The following is a 16,458-nucleotide window of genomic DNA, read 5'->3' on the forward strand; positions in this document are numbered from 1 at the left end:
AAAATCCCATGATGTTTCAATTCATTAAACCCTTTGATCAATAATTTAAATTAGGGGGGGAAATGGTGTGGAAATTAAGATCAATAATTTGCAAAATTATTCCCAAATAGATGTGGGCATGGAGTCCCTTCCTCCCACCATTCAAGGCCCAGCCTAAACGTTAAATGCCTCATTGGGTCAAGAAATGAAGCCCTAATTAGGAAAAGCCCGCCAGCTTGGAGCGATCCAGAGCCTTAGTTTTGCCTCTCAGTCAACAAAACGAAAGCTTCCAATTTCCAGGGTTTTGACAGAGAAGAGCACAGCCGTGGCAGCAAAGCTTACAATGGGTAAGATGAACAAACGCAAATTCAGGTCCTTTTCAATTTCAAAGTTGATTTCTTTTTTATGCCTAATTTGATGTGATTTTGTTTTTGTTTTTGGGGGGGTTGGAAAGCGAGGATAAAGGTTCACGAGCTGAGGAACAAGTCCAAGGCGGAGCTGTTGAGCCAATTGAAGGACTTGAAAGCAGAGCTCGCTCTCCTCCGCGTTGCTAAGGTCACCGGCAGTGCCCCTAACAAGCTCTCGAAAATGAAACAATTACCCATATTTACCCTCTCATTTTCTCTTTAATTCCCCTTACATTTATTGATTCTGAAATGTATAACTTTTTTGGGTGCAGAAAAGTTGTGAGGTTATCGATCGCGCAGGTTTTGACGGTGATATCGCAGAAGCAAAAAGCGGCCTTTCGGGAAGCTTATAAGAAGAAGAAGTTCCTTCCTTTGGATCTCCGTCCCAAGAAGACACGTGCCATTCGCCGACGCCTTACTAAACACCAGGTTTATTAAAATTTTTATATTTTTTAAAATTTCACTTATTGAAATGTTGGTAGTTTATGTGGTTGAATATTATGTATATATACAAAGAATTACTGTGTCGTGATGATAAGATTGATACTTTAAAGCTAGCTTATCTGATGGTGGTTGGCTTGGTTTGTGATGGCATAGACAATAATGTAGTGCAATATATATAGTTTTCAGGAGCTCAGCGTTTTCCAATGGCTTTCGTAGATTTGTAGCTAACAATGTAGGGCTTGGAATGGTTGAGGCCTGAAATGGAACTGTGGGTGGATTTTATGGAATGGAGGCATATCCTTTCAGTGTCTCGTAATCTTAGTTTCTCTATAGGATGCAATGGGGGGTAATTGTTTTGTATTCATAATAAATCTTGTTATAGCAGGAGCCAAGGTTTTCCCGGGGATCGATCAGTTGCATAATGAAGTGCATTACATGAAAGATATATCAATCAACCTGTTAAGGATTGGAATTTTAATGTTGAACGAGTGCCAGAATTTGGTGTTGACGGTGGAACTCATTTAGCAAAGAATATAAGGCTCTCTTTTTTGCCTGAGGATCATGAAAAAAATAATTGTATATTAGAAAAAAAAGTTCTAAACTAATTCATTAATTGTTAGAGATGGAAAAGAATGCTTAGCTTAGCTTAGTTGTAAAAGAATAAGATCGGATGAAGATATTGTTCATGATTCTGAAAAACAACATAATTACATAATTCTAGCACTTAGAATTATGGTTACCCCTTCTCATTGATGGGTTCCAACATTAGTACATAATTTTGGCAACCCCTAGTCATTGATAAGTCCTAACCCCAGGATCTTAAGTGCCAGAATTATGTATTGACAGAATCAGGGACAAAATCTTCATCTGGTTTTGTTTCTAGTATTAAAAGTTGAGTGATAGAATAGATGTGTTTGTGGCGAATGTGTTTTTACTTGATTGATGATACATAAATAGAAAAAGGAAGAGCAGGGGAAGGGACCAAACCAAATGCAGCCTCCTTCTCGTTGATGATAGCCTAAGGTTTAGAAGTTGCCACTTTGATGAGTCAAAAAAGAGTTACCCCTTTGGTAATTAATGAGGTGTAGATTTTAATGAGTTACAGGGATGTTGAAGTTTGAACAAAACTAAGCTAAGCATTCTTTTATATTTATGATAATTTATGAATTAGCTTAATATTTTTTTAGTACACAATTATCTGTTTTATGGTGCTCAGGCATATAAAGAGCCTTAAATTTGGATGATGACTGAACCTTGGTTACTCTCTGTGGGTTTGGCATAGTGTGGATGTATCATATAGTTAAATTCAAGGATTATGGTTGGTTCTTTCTTTCTTTCTTTTTTTCTTGGTGTTTGGTAGGGCAATAGTCTACTGAAAGGACCTGAATTGATGGTACTTTTGATACTTTTTCCTGAAGTTTACAATCTCTTCTTTCTTTTTGCAAAGCTATATTTGCAAGTAATCCTGCATTTTTTCCAACAATGTTTTAATTGGAGGAAAACAAGAAGGAAAAGAGCGTGATAGCTTGGTCAATTTTGTTTACCATTGCACGATATGCAGAAATTGACCACCAACAATAATCAGCAATCCCTGGTCCAGAGCTGTGCCATTGATGAGCTATTGCTAGGCAAATCAATCAAAGTAATGAAATATTAGATATTTTGTAAAATTTGGACCATTTATTAGTGGTCAATTCAGATTGACTCTAGGGTTTTGCATAGATGGTGTGGCTCCTATATGGTCTGGCAGGTTGTACAAATTTGAGTATGAGGTCAGGCCGTAACTTTTGTAGGGCTCAGCCATTTCTCATTGGGCTAACAAGTAGCCATTTTGGTCATTAATCAGCTTCCAATTTCAAACCCTAAAAACCTAAATTAGACTTTGTTTTACAAATGACCACAGTGAGAGTAGAATCCCTCACCTTTTAATCTGAAGTCAAACACGCTAATCCACTGTGCTGTGAAGTGCATTACATGAAAGATATATCAATCAACCAGGTAAGGATCGGAATTTTAATGTTGAACTAGTGCCAGAACTAGGTATTGACGTTGGAACTCATTTAACTAAAGAATGTAAGGCTCTTTTTTTTTTGCTCGAGGATCATGAAACAAATAATTGTATATTAGAGAAAAAATTACTAATCTAATTCATAATTACATTATTCTAGCACTTAGAATTATGGTTACCCCTTCTCATTGGTGAGTTCCAACATTAGTACATAATTTTGGCACTTAGAATGATGGAAACCCTTCTCATTGATAAGTTCTAACCCTAGGATTTTAAGCGTCAGAATTATGTCCTGAGGGCAAAATCTTCATCCGATTTTGTTTTTTAACTAGAAGACATGGCTGAAAGTTGAGTGATAGAATAGATGTGTTTGTGACGAATGTGTTTTTACTTGATTGATGATATATGATTACAAAAAGCAAGAGAACGGGGAGGGACCAAACAAAAAGCAGCCTCTTTCTTATTGATGATAGCCTTAGGTTTAGAAATTGCAACTTTGATGAGCCAAAAAAGAGTTACAGGTTTGGTAGTTAATGAGGTGAAGATTTTGATGAGTTACAGGGACTTAAAGTTGAACAAAACTAAGCTAAGCACTCTTTTATATATATGATAATTTATGAATTAGCTTAATTTTTTTTAGTGCACAATTATCTGTTTCATGGTCCTCAAGCATATAAGGAACCTTAAATTTGGATGATGACTAATCCTTGGTTATGCTTTGTAGCTTTGACATAGTGTGGATGTATGTTATAGTTAAATTCAAGGATTATGGTTGGTTGTTCCTTTCTTTTTTTTTTTCTTGGTGTTTGGTAGGGCAATAGTCTACTGAAAAGACTTGAATTGATGTACTTTTGATACTTCTTCCCGAAGTTTACAATCACTCTTTTCTTTTTGTAAAGCTATTTTTGCAGGTAATCCTGCATTTCTCCCAACAATGTTTTAATGCACTAATTTGTTATTCTGGCTTTTAATGCAGGCATCTTTGAAGACAGAGCGAGAAAAGAAGAGGGAGATGTATTTCCCATTAAGGAAATATGCCATCAAAGTGTAATGGAGCCAAGTGTTCTTTTTCTTTTTTTGTGTGAGTTACTTGTTTAGAAGTCTAAAAAGTTCTGAATCGCGGTTTAGATGCAGCCTATATGAGCATCATTTTTTGTCCCTTTATCAGTTTTTCCGTAAGAACATCTTGCTTGAGCATTTATAATATGATTTCTCATCTCAGAATGTGTTCTTAACTCATGCAAGTCCTTGTCAAAAACCTTGTTTAATGCTGAATCAACAAGCTTAGGTACACCTTTGTCTGTTATTTAATACCTCATTTTGAACAGTTTCCTTTTCCCACATTCTCCCTTCCTCCTCCTCCCTCTCTTCCTGTTTTCCCTACAGTTACAACTCGATGTGAGCAGCGCATGCTCTTGGTAAAAGTGATTGCTATGGAAATAAAGGAAATTCACGCTGTTAAGACAACAGGACAGTGGGATGAAGTAACCATGGAGAGGATCTTTTTGGGACTCAAGTTCATTTGTGGAAGTTCAATTAGAGGGAAAAAACAAGGAAAAGAGAATGATAGTTTGGTCAATTTTGTGTGTCAGAAACAATTGAGCACAAACAATAATCAGCGATCCCTGATATAGAGCCAGGGCTGTGCCATTGATGACGTATTGCTAGGTAATAATCAGCAGCCAAATTAATGAAATATTAGATATTTAGTAGAATCTAGACCACTTGTTAGGGGTCAATTGAAATTGAATCCAGGATTTTACATAGGTGGAAGTAGCACTTGTGGGGTCAGGCAGATTGTAGGAATTTGAGTATAGGGTCAGGCCGAAACATTTATAGGGCTCAGCCATATCTCATTGGGCTAACAAGTTGCCATTTTTGGCCATTAATAAGCTTCCAATTTCAAACGCAAAATACCTAAAAGTAAACGCTTTGTTTTAAACTCGACCACAGTGGGAGTCGAACCCACGACCTTTTGATCCGAAGTCAAACGCGCTAATCCACTGCGCTATGCGGTCTGATGATTGCTTCTCTAGCCTGGTTTACCATACTAGACCTCATCCTTTTGCTCTTTGCAGTCAGAAAACTTAAGGCTGTATAGAATGGCCAGCTGTGTTTAATATTAGCCACTTTTAAATTTATAAATAAGAACCTTTTTTCACGTAATATATATGTATTTTGAATTGAAAATATAAACTTATGATGCTGTCAATTTAATAGCTAAAATAAAAAAGAAATACAATTGTTTCTTTCAATTGGAATTTTGACCTCTATCTCACCATAATGTTTTATGCTAAAAATTTATGAATCTAGTTGGATGAGTAAATGAGTGGATTAGATGATTTGGTCCACCATACCTAAAAGCCAAATAAATCAAACATTTTTAAAAAATTAATCAAAACAGACCAAACGTAAAGAAATACAAAATCGACCAAATATAAAATTGATTTGATCAGTTTGATTTTGGATCAATAGACTAAAATTTTATCACTTTTTTTGTACAAATTATAATATTAAAATTTATAAATTTCATCCATATTAATAAAATATACAAAGTATGCATAAATTAAATATTGTATATATAAAATATTACTTTATTATATATATGAAACTAATGATACAACTTATATGTTATAAAGTTTTACATCAAAATTTGTATAAATAATATGTTATAAAAACTAAGGTAATAATTAATAAGGTTATTAAGTGTAATCACATATATAAAGTTTATTATAAGTTATTGTAATACTTATGTATAAATTAAATATAAATAATATTTATACAATTATATATATTCATAGCACTTTATATTACGAAACATTACTAAGGTGTAATAATTATAACATATTAATATTTAGGATATTTACTATCATATATTACAATTTTAACATATAAGTTATATCATTTAAAAGTTATAACTTGTAATTTCATATTAATACATATTTATAAATAATATATATAATTAAAATTAAATTACTATAATTATGATTTGCATATGTATACAAAATAAACTAAGATATTTTAAGTATATTATTAATTAAGTTTACTATCAATTTTTCTTAATATATATTAAAAAAGTTATATATATTAATATATATATATATATAATTAGTTTGATTTTTTGGATGGATTAGTCTAAAAACTTTAAAATCGAAAACTGACTAAAAAACCAATTAAATCAAACATTTTGAATCAATTGATCTAATAGACCAATTAGATTAAACCATTTACTCAAATCACATTTAATTTGAATAAATAGTTGATCTGATTTTGTTTTGTTTACCCCTACGGAGATGAATATGTAGAGAAATCATCACCAAATATCATTCAATTAACAAATGGGAATTCAAACCCATGATTTCCAAATCAACAACACATTGGAATGGGATACCCAAATTTCCAAAGGTACAGTTTTCAATAACAGTGGTCCTGTTTGCAAGTATATAATTCAACAATATTTAGAAGCAAGAACTCGTTAGTTCCTAAGTGTAAACACATCAAATTAATTCCTTCTTTTAGTCTTTATAGTCATTCTGGGGGCGAAAGAATATGAAACTTGTGTACCAGATACTCAACCTTTGAAATTATTCTTTCCTCTTAGTTCTGCACCATGATTGTCACGACGTACTTTGTTTTCTTGCTATAGGGCAGCTGCTATTTTGGAACTCATTTGTCAAATCAATTTTCATTTCGAAATTGGCCTAAATTGACAAATAGGGCAGCAGCTGCCATAATTTTTTTGCACGGGGAAATTAGTATTATAGGATGATGTCACGAGATCATTATTTTCTTTTTAAAAAATCATTCAATACTCACATTAATAAATCTCTCAAAATATCTTTACCTACTCTATATGAGATTGAAACACTTTACTAATTTGACCAAATATTTATCGTCCATGCTTATAAAAATCTCAAAATCCTCTTACTTGCTCGATATGGTACTTGAAATGTCTTACTTCCTCTGCAGTGCTTGACATGACACTAACATTGTGATCCAAATTTTTCTGGGTTTCAATTTGTTCATGTTTAAAATTATGATTAATAATGTATCATGAATATTCAATATTAACACATATTATATAAAATCAAAGTAGGTATATTAAGAACCTGGAAAATTGAAATTTAGATTCATTAAAGAATTAGGTGTTAAAGGACGGGAAGGATTATATCTGCTTTAGACCAAGGGGAAAAATTATATGGATGCAAAGATATATAGATGTGGATATTTCAAAACAAGTTGGCAGCTTGTAGAAGGAAATAATGGCTTAAAAGACACCCAACAACAGTTGAACACTACATTGTCAAACGCTTTTGTCTACAAAAGGGTTTCAAGTCCATTCATTTCTATTCTCACGTTGCTGCTGGCGCTGCTGCCATGGACGTGAGCGGTTGCATGTAAGCCATGTAAGTAGGAAGTTGTCATTAAAGCTTTCCTTCAGAGTCTTGCACCATAGCATATATATGTGAATCCAATTATATCTAACCTATAAGCCTGAGATCTCATGTAGCATAAATTCATGGCACGCCACTGGCTGAACTCTCTGAATCAGGTCAATGCTGTACACCCTTCAGCATAGCTCATTAACTTAATACATTACATCTACAGGCTACAGCAAGATATATCTTTGTAGAGTTTCTATTAGCTTTAAATAAGCAAGGTGAGCAAACCAAAACTTCATGTCGGACCAAAGAATTGTCAGTTTCTCTTGGAATGATCGTGCATGAACCGTACGTCCCCTATCACTGTCAGTAGGGGAGCCTTGACAATCTACTCAGTTATGCAAGTAGAAAGTTCGAATTACGTGTACGGATTCGAAGAGATTGTTCGTTTTACGCAACTTGTCATTAGTTGGAAACAACACAAATGTTACCGAAAGCACATATTCGTCGTCTTAAACCAGTTTTTCTCTCTGCTTTTTCCTTTGAGAACAGATCATGCACGTACGGCCTTTGCCTTGTAGTCATAATCTATCAGACAAAGGTTTAGACTTAGTTTTAAGAGGAAACGTAACCAGGAATCAATCCCGCACGTAACTATTAACTTTGTATGGACGGACATTCATTTCCGAATTATAATTATAAATTTGGAAATTCATGAATGACTTTTATACAATAATAATTCCAATTAAATGCATGACCATCGAAAAACTGTGTGGTTTTCCAAACTCAAAACGTCACCAATTGTTTGGTCGATGAAAGCAACAGCTTAGGTTCGTTCACGTTGTTAGCAAATGTGGTGAGTGGTGACGAATGACAAGGCCAAAATTTTCATGACAAGGACATGTAATTTTATTTTATTTTCCCTTTTTTGTCATGATTTGTAATGTGATTGCTGATTGCTTTGTGGTGCCGGAGCCTCGACAAAGATGGTTGGTATATTAGACTGGCGAAACTTTAGGAGAATTGCAATATTTAGTATAAATATTTTGGTTGACCAAATTTTTTTTTTATTTTAATATGTGTGTCTTAATTAATTAAAAGGGCAACTTGATTAAAACCTTAATTACCCAAAATTTTTTTGTAGGTCTTAAAATTTGATTGATAGGATACAGTGTATGATGTATAATAATTAAGAAGGCATGAAAATTGATCATTTAAATTAAAATACTTTTTACACATCCTTTCCCTTTTCCACCCTTTCTATCAAACAAAATCTTAGCCACAATTTTCAAAATCCTCTCTCAATTGATTAGGAGATTAGACCAATCTTTACTAATTTCCATCTTATAATAACAATAATAATAATAATCTCATTAAAAATCAAATGAGATATGAAAGATCTAGTGGAATGGAAAATGTCGGGTTTGAAATTGCAAACTTACAAGTCATTCAACAAAAAGTTGTTCAATCTTTCATCATTCTCATTGCTTACGTGATTCAAACCCCTTTCAGAGTCTTTTTCCCTTTTTTTTTTTAAAATTAATGACGTAATTGTTCAAGAATTAAATTGGATGCCCTTTTGACTCCACTGCCGGCATTTAATTATATTTATTTATTTTAAATTTGGTACTGAAATTAAAGATTACCTGCCTCGGCCTAGGCACCTCGGAATGGTCATGGTGCCCCAGCTGTGAGCCTTGCGGCAAGACAGGTTGGACCTGGTAAAATTATTTCAAACTATACCACAAATTAAAGCCGTCACGAAAGACCTCGTGAACCGGTATAGAAATTAAAAGGCTAATGAAAATTTCGTAGTCAAAAGAATTGATGCATAATAGTCTAGATGGGTCTTTCGCAAGTCTAGAGGCCGCGCACCACTACAATTATTGCCCTGTCTTGTAAAATTTCGGCGTAATATTAACATAAATTTTAATTTTTTAATTTTTTATTATATTTAATTATATTTTTATATTTTTATTTTAAATTAAATAAAATTTAAATATTAATGATCGATTTAATTAAAATATTAGACGTTGACATTACATGTTTATATATCATAATTAATGATGATGTAATATATTGATATGTTATAATTGATGAGAACTTGATATATGAATTTGATATGATAATATAATTATGTAGTATTTTTTATTTTTATATCAACGCCATGTTCAGTATTATATGAAGATAAAATGATAAGTGATATTTTAATTAATAATAATTAATTATAAAAATTTATTTAATTTAAAATAAAAGTATAAGTATTTGATTTAACGTAATAAAAATATCAAAATTTATTTTAATTTTTTAAAATAATTTAAAAACTTATTTGAGTATTATGCTTGAAATTTAGAAGCTTTATTTTTAATTATATCATTTCAATATCGCTAAAGAGCAGATCCAATTTTGGTGAAGCTAAGAGCAAATGATGGTTAACCTACTTGCTTATATACTATCATCAACTAATAAAATTATTTGAGGTGAAATTTTTGATATATTTGAATGCATATATATATATATATGTGATTTCTTTTGGAACAAAATTAAGAAACAAATGGATAAACCTTTTTAGATTGATCCCAACAATGTTTAGGGCGTTTAAAGTCGAAAGGGGATAGTGATTTAAGGTTATTACCACTTGAGACTGTCTAGTTTGTCTGCAGGTCCATGCACGTTTCATGACTTATTATGGCAGCGGGGGCAAATCATCTATTTGCATTGATGATCTTTGTACTCTGCCATGCTGAGGCGGAGGAAGGGAGGCTAGTAGGGGCACTCGTTTTCTTTTAAAATTTTATAATTTTTTTTTATTTTTTAAAAAAGTTTATAATTTTATCTTTATTTTTTAAAAAAATTATAATTTTATTTCTACAAACATTACATTGTTTTCGTCTTTCTTAGATATAAAACCTTGATTCCGTCATTACTGTCATGGATGCCGTTTTTCATGCTAGAATTCGTCATTTTCTTCTGCCCGACAGCACAGGGAAACACCATTAGCCGTACATATCCTGTTGAATGAAGAAATAAAACACCCCATGCTGCACTCAACCTTGAGCCTTGTTCCCACTAAAACTGAAGAACACAAGTTGATGAGCAAAAGAAATATGTAAACCAAAAGTGTTCCTATTTGTCAATACATGTGTGAAGCAATTTAACAATCCGAACAGACTTCCATCGCAATGACTTATCAGGTATAGACTTTGTACACCGCATGGGAATTGTGGGCATATATATAAATATTGTGGTCACAGTGCCAACCTTTCTGGCAGCCACTCTTTAACTATGGGTTAATTCATTTGTGTTCTAGTTTAGGGACGTAAGAAGCGGAGCTTGTCCCCATTACAACCTTGACATGGGTTCATTGCAATGTTATGATCTGTTCAAAGAAAAGTAAAAGAGCTTGGGAGAGGAATCAAAAGCTGTGGGCATAAATAATGATATGTTTTCGTTTGTATTTTTGTTAGACGACAGAAGCAAAAGAGCTATTTTGTTTGCTATGGAAGATTGACCGTGAAAACACGTAAACATCATATGAAAGAAGAAGATTTCAATAACAATGAAAGCCACAAATAGGATTAATGACTTGGTAATTCTTGAATATATAACTTCAATTTAGTACATAATGTTAGATTTTTCTATAAAATCAAAGTATGAACTTATATTATTTGGTTTTTGTTTTTGTTTTTGTTTTTTGTATTTTATCAAAATCAGATTAAGTAAATTTGATCTTATCTAATAAACTGTAAATCTGTGTAGCAAACTATCTTATAATAAGTAGCATTAAGTATTCATTATATAAATTTAATACTAGGTCCCTTCTCTTATCTACACAAAATTATTAAAATTCTCTCACCTACTAAAAAGTTAATAGATCAAGGAATTAGATTTTACGTATTCAAAATTAATAGTTAATTCGATCAATCTTATTTTCGCTGTTAAATCATATATATGTTTTCGCATTTTGAATTTCGATAATGGCATATCTAATTATACATCGAGTTCAACACATAGAACTTATTTATTTGTGCAGAGATATAGAGAATTGAACATATGTATTTTGACTGAATTTCTAAGGTGATAGGATTTCAAAAAAGTGCACTTGGGGATAAATGCTTATCAAGAACTTTTCTTGCCTAATATAATCAAGCAAAAGAAATAATAAATGGGGAGTACATGTTGCTTGGTTAATATAGGTTTGACGAAAATTTTGTTTAATGTTGCCTGGATTTTTCTTCAATTGGCACAATTAGTTCAACTTAGTTGGCATATTATAATTCAGCAAGTGTTATTTTTTTTTTTTCCACAGGTGTTAATATTTGACGTGGTTGCAACATAATGGCACCGTAGGTGTGACAACTTGTAACAAGAGAATAATTAGAAAAGTCAATCATGGACTATAGGCTATAAGTCAAATATTGTTTGTGGGTAAAGCCTAAATCAATATACTTTGTACGTAGAATGAAATCGAATAGATGATCAAATGCAAATTGCAGCATTTGCGGTTATCCAACTTGTTTAAAGCTAAATTTGACCACTTATCAAAAAAAAAAAAAAGAAAAGGTAATTAATTGGACATTATGATTAGGGTTGTAAACCTATGATTTGGATGCTGGTCATGATACCGAAAATAGTTAATATTCTCAACTTGTTTTAAATGAAATTTGGTCAAACTTTTTAATTTTTTTATTTAGAAATTTGACATATTATACAATGCAATGCTTTTATTGTTTTTTTTTTTTAAATGCTTTTGTTTGATTAAAATTAAGTTGTTAACAATATATGTTCCCGAATTCAAACTCATTTTGATATTTATTTTTGTTACTTTATTTTAAATTTTTTTTAAAAGTTAAAGTTTACGAAACAAAAATAAGGAGTAATCAATACATGGAAAATTCTTTATTTTTGTTAAAATTTTCACAAAATTTAAGAAAAAATAGATCTTAATGTGTTTTATAATAAATTTAAATTTTTATAAATTTTCTTAAGTTGTAATGTCAAAAAATAAAATATATATAATATATATGTTTGAAAACATATAAAAAGTAAAACTTAAAACTTGTATAAGGGGTGGTTAAAGGGTAATGTATAAGATTGTGGATCTATATGTCTCAAATTTTATATTTATAATAATAAAAAGGTATAATGTTCAAATAAATCCTTAAACTATTTAAGAATATTCAAATAAGTTTTTATTTTTTTATTACGTTTAATCAAATTCTTGTACTTTTATTTTAGATCAAATAAGTTATTATGACTAATAATTTACTAATTGTCATTAGAAAAAATACCGTTTGTCATTTTATATCTATATGATACTAATATGATATTGATATGAAAAGTAAAATATATCATATGATCATGTTATCATATCAAATCAACATATCTCATTATCAATTATGATATGTTAATATCTCATATCATAATCAATTATGATATTTTAACATACTACGTCAGTGTCACACGACATAGAATAACAAATAATATTATGACTAAATCAATTACTAATTATAAATATTTATTTGACTCAAAATAAAAAATACAAAAATTTATTTGACTCTAAATAAAAATATAAAAACTTAATTAAACAAAATAAAAATATAAAGATCTATTTAAATTTTTTAGATTGGCACCATTTTGAATTCGTCATGGTTTAAAAATTTTAGATATTTAATAAATAAAAAACATAATTTTAAGACATCAAAAAAGGAAAGATGAACATATAAACTATAAACGGGGACCCAAAGAGTAATTAATACTTATAGTTCTTAATTAACTCGTGATCTGCATGTAAAATATATGTATATTGTTTCCGGTACTCAGAATGTATACACCTTTTCTGTCAGAGTACAAGGTCTTTCTTAATCAGATGGTGTACTTACGTAAGGGTAATAATTTTATTCATTGATGGCTACAACCGTGTATCAAATATCTTTGTGAATAATTTTTATATAATTAAATATGAATGCAAATTATTCAAATTGTAAGACTCAGAGTATAAAGAAAATTGAAAACCAAATGAGAGAGGTGGGAAAGCGGCTTAATACTTTTCTTAAATATGCTTTCTTGTTCCGGAAGCTTGTGGCTTTATATTTCCAAGGAAATTGTTTGAAAAGTTTAATACAAAAAACTTATCAACCCTTATTTTTGAACATATTTGCTTTACTTCCAAGTAATTATCAAACTAATATTCTATATCAAATCTTATAGTAAACTAGATCAATTTGAACATGTGGAAATTCATGATATATCTGCTTACGTGATTTTATTAAGAGGTCTTCCTTCAACTATGTGAGGTGGCATTTGAGTCACGAGTCAACAGGAATAGGACACAGGCACCACCACAATTTAATGTAATTAAATTGTATTTTTCCAACATTAGAATAAGTTGTCAACTTGTATAGTTAATTACTTGCTCCACCAAGTGATTAAATTGATTAATAATAAATTACTATTTTTATTTTTTGTTTATATTTGATATATTGTATGTATATATTATTAGGGAACTAAATGTTGTTAAATTTAAAAGTTAAGAATTCTTATAATAATTTTTTATAATTTTAAAAAATATTTATTTTTAATGATTTTTTAATTTTTATAAATAAATACTGTAAATTATATGATGTGTTGAATATAAATTTTTATTTGTGAGCTTGATTTTACATTTAGCAGGCTTTATATTTTTCTTTGTTTTTAAAATAATATTTTCTTTGCATGGTTTTGTGGGAATGTCATGGAAGTGGGCTACAAGGAGACACGTGTACCGCGTAAAGGATCGCTATCTGACTCAAAAAGTCAAAAGTCTAACCCCACGTTCTTCCCTCCCACGCAACGGCGATGTTGATCCAACGTCTATATATTTCCCACCAAACGTCCCATTCCACTTAAAACTCGGCCAAGTAACAAGGAAGCTTAAAGCTAAGCTCCAAATTCCAAATTTCTTCATATTCATCTGCCGCCAACAAAAACCAAACAAAAAGTAGCTTCAAAACACTCACCATCTCAGAAAATGCCGAGAAAAGGAATGAGGAGCCTTTGCTTCAGCTCCAGGACGCCGTCGTTTGCCCTTTCTCGCCAATCCATGTCACCTTCAACAACCTCGCTGTCCAGCACTCGTCGCCGTATAATCTCCGAATCCATGATCGAGCAAACCATCGACGCCGCGGCTACCATCATCATGAAATGGGATGCTGATGCGTCAGCTTACGCTAAAGTGACCTCTCTTTTCTACGAGAGCAAGAAGGAAGCCATGCAGTTTATAAGATCCGTTAACGAGCTGCAAAAAATCATGCATTTGTTAGTTTCTGAAGATTCCGGTTCGGAAAAGCTCATTCTAGCTCAAAATTTGATGCAAATCGCAATGAAGAGGCTTCAGAAAGAGTTTTACCAGATTTTATCGATGAATCGAGCTCACTTGGATCCAGAATCGGTTTCCACCAGATCATCGCGGACCTCCGCCAGATCAAGCTTGTCTGATTATGATGATGAAGGTTCAACGGAAGATGAAATTCGCGTGGTGGGGGATTCCATCTCGGAAGTGGAAGAAGTTTCTTCTATGGCTATGTCCGATCTAAAATCGATAGCGGATTGCATGATCGCTTCCGGTTACGCTAAAGAGTGCATACATATTTACAAAATCATTCGGAAATCAATTATCGATGAAGGAATTTACAAGCTTGGAATCGAAAAAATGAGCTCCTCGCAGATTAATAAAATGGACTGGGATGTACTGGATTTGAAAATCAAGAACTGGTTAGAAGCTGTGAAGGTTTCCATAAGGACCCTTTTCACTGGTGAAAGAATCCTCTGCGATCACGTGTTTGCTACGTCAGATTCAATCAGAGAATCCTGCTTTACCGAGATTTCAAAAGAAGGCGCCACGCTTTTGTTTGGATTCCCCGAACTCGCCGCCAAGACCAAAAGATCGCCGCCGGAGAAAATGTTCCGTGTACTCGATATGTACACGGCTATTTCAGAGAACTGGCAAGAGATCGAAACGATCTTTTCTTTTGAATCGACTTCAGCCGTCAGATCAGAAGCACTTAACTCACTGGTTCGACTCAGTGAGTCAGTGCGGTCATTGTTGACAGATTTTGAGTCCACAATCCAAAAGGACTCGTCCAAAGTGATGATTCCAGGCGGCGGTCTGCATTCTCTAACAATCTACTCGATGAATTATCTCACGCTCCTCGCTGATTACAGCAACGTCCTCACCGACATTATCTCAGACTGGCCAGCGCCTGCGAAATCATCGTTACCAAAGTCCTACTTCGACAGTCCGTATTCCGACGACTCTCCGGTGCCGCCTATCTCCGTCCAAATTGCTTGGCTAATCCTCGTCCTACTCTGCAAGCTGGACGGGAAAGCAAAGCATTACAAAGACGTCTCACTATCTTACCTATTTTTAGCGAACAATCTCCAACACGTAATTTCCAGAGTCCGTACATCGAATCTCCAGTATTTACTCGGGGAGGAATGGATCACGAAGCACGAAGCTAAGGTGAGTCAGTTCGCAGCAAATTACGAGCGGTTAGCGTGGGGCCAAGTGTTCGCTTCATTGCCGGAGAATCCAACCGCTTCGATGTCACCGGGGGCAGCTAAAGAATGTTTCAGGAAATTTAATTCAAGCTTTGAAGATGTGTACTGGAAGCAGAGTTCTTGCCTCGTACCCGACTCGAAATTGCGAGACGAGATTAAGCTTTCCATTGCTAGAAAACTCGTCACAGTATATCGGGAGTTTTACGATGCACAAAAGTCAACCGTTGGAGATGAAAGAACCGCGAGATTATTTGTCAGATTTTCCCCCGAAGATTTAGGGAATTACTTGTCGGATTTGTTCTTTGGAACAGTTAATTCCGGAAGTTCATCTACGTCTTCTTCGACGTCGTCTCGTCGGCGACAAATGCGATCACCGTTGAGAGTGTAAAGTTCTTTTTTTTTTTTTGTTTTTGTTTATTAATTTTATGGCGATCTATCATGATCGTAAAAAAAAAGATCGGCGATCACTTTGAGGTAGTTATATAACGATCTTTTAAGTTTTAGCGGTTCTTTTATGTGTTTTTTACATGACTGCCATCCACATCTGTTTTATTCTGTATGTCACTACGACTGGAGATTCATTCCTCTTTCTGCCCATTGCTGATCTGCTGAAAGAGAAATGTGCAGAAAGACTTGAGTATATAATTTCGTATATATCTAAAACTAAAACCAAAAAATCACTGTCAATTTCCTTACGTAG

The 16,458-nt window shown here is 32.7% G+C and overlaps 1 protein-coding gene, 1 non-coding gene and 1 pseudogene across 2 annotated transcripts; 2 read left to right on the plus strand and 1 right to left on the minus strand.

The window, feature by feature from the left end:
• Positions 1-197: 197 nt before the first annotated feature.
• On the plus strand, positions 198-4,156 carry LOC110420156 (large ribosomal subunit protein uL29-like). The gene is made up of 4 exons (XM_089784217.1): positions 198-326; positions 434-569; positions 659-815; positions 3,815-4,156. Exons 1-4 carry the CDS (start codon positions 323-325, stop codon positions 3,887-3,889), a joined length of 372 nt encoding a protein of 123 aa, XP_089640343.1. The 5' UTR covers positions 198-322; the 3' UTR covers positions 3,890-4,156.
• Positions 4,157-4,782: 626 nt separating this feature from the next.
• Positions 4,783-4,856, minus strand: TRNAR-UCG (transfer RNA arginine (anticodon UCG)). Its single transcript has one exon. It is a non-coding gene; the product is annotated as a tRNA-Arg (tRNA).
• A 9,260-nt stretch (positions 4,857-14,116) lies between these two features.
• On the plus strand, positions 14,117-16,268 carry LOC110420265 (exocyst complex component EXO70H1 pseudogene; annotated as a pseudogene).
• The last annotated feature ends 190 nt before the right edge of the window (positions 16,269-16,458 follow it).

Source organism: Theobroma umbraticum, unplaced genomic scaffold, assembly GCF_002168275.2.
Source record: "Theobroma umbraticum cultivar Fairchild unplaced genomic scaffold, ASM216827v3 scaffold_86.0, whole genome shotgun sequence".
Classification (NCBI taxonomy): Eukaryota; Viridiplantae; Streptophyta; class Magnoliopsida; order Malvales; family Malvaceae; genus Theobroma; species Theobroma umbraticum.

Excerpts from the sequence above, each read along its gene's own strand:
- LOC110420156 (XM_089784217.1), top strand. Across the intron at positions 570-658 it reads CCTAACAAGCTCTCGAAAAT|AAAAGTTGTGAGGTTATCGA; the intron begins GAAACAATTACC and ends TTTTGGGTGCAG. Across the intron at positions 816-3,814 it reads GACGCCTTACTAAACACCAG|GCATCTTTGAAGACAGAGCG; the intron begins GTTTATTAAAAT and ends CTTTTAATGCAG.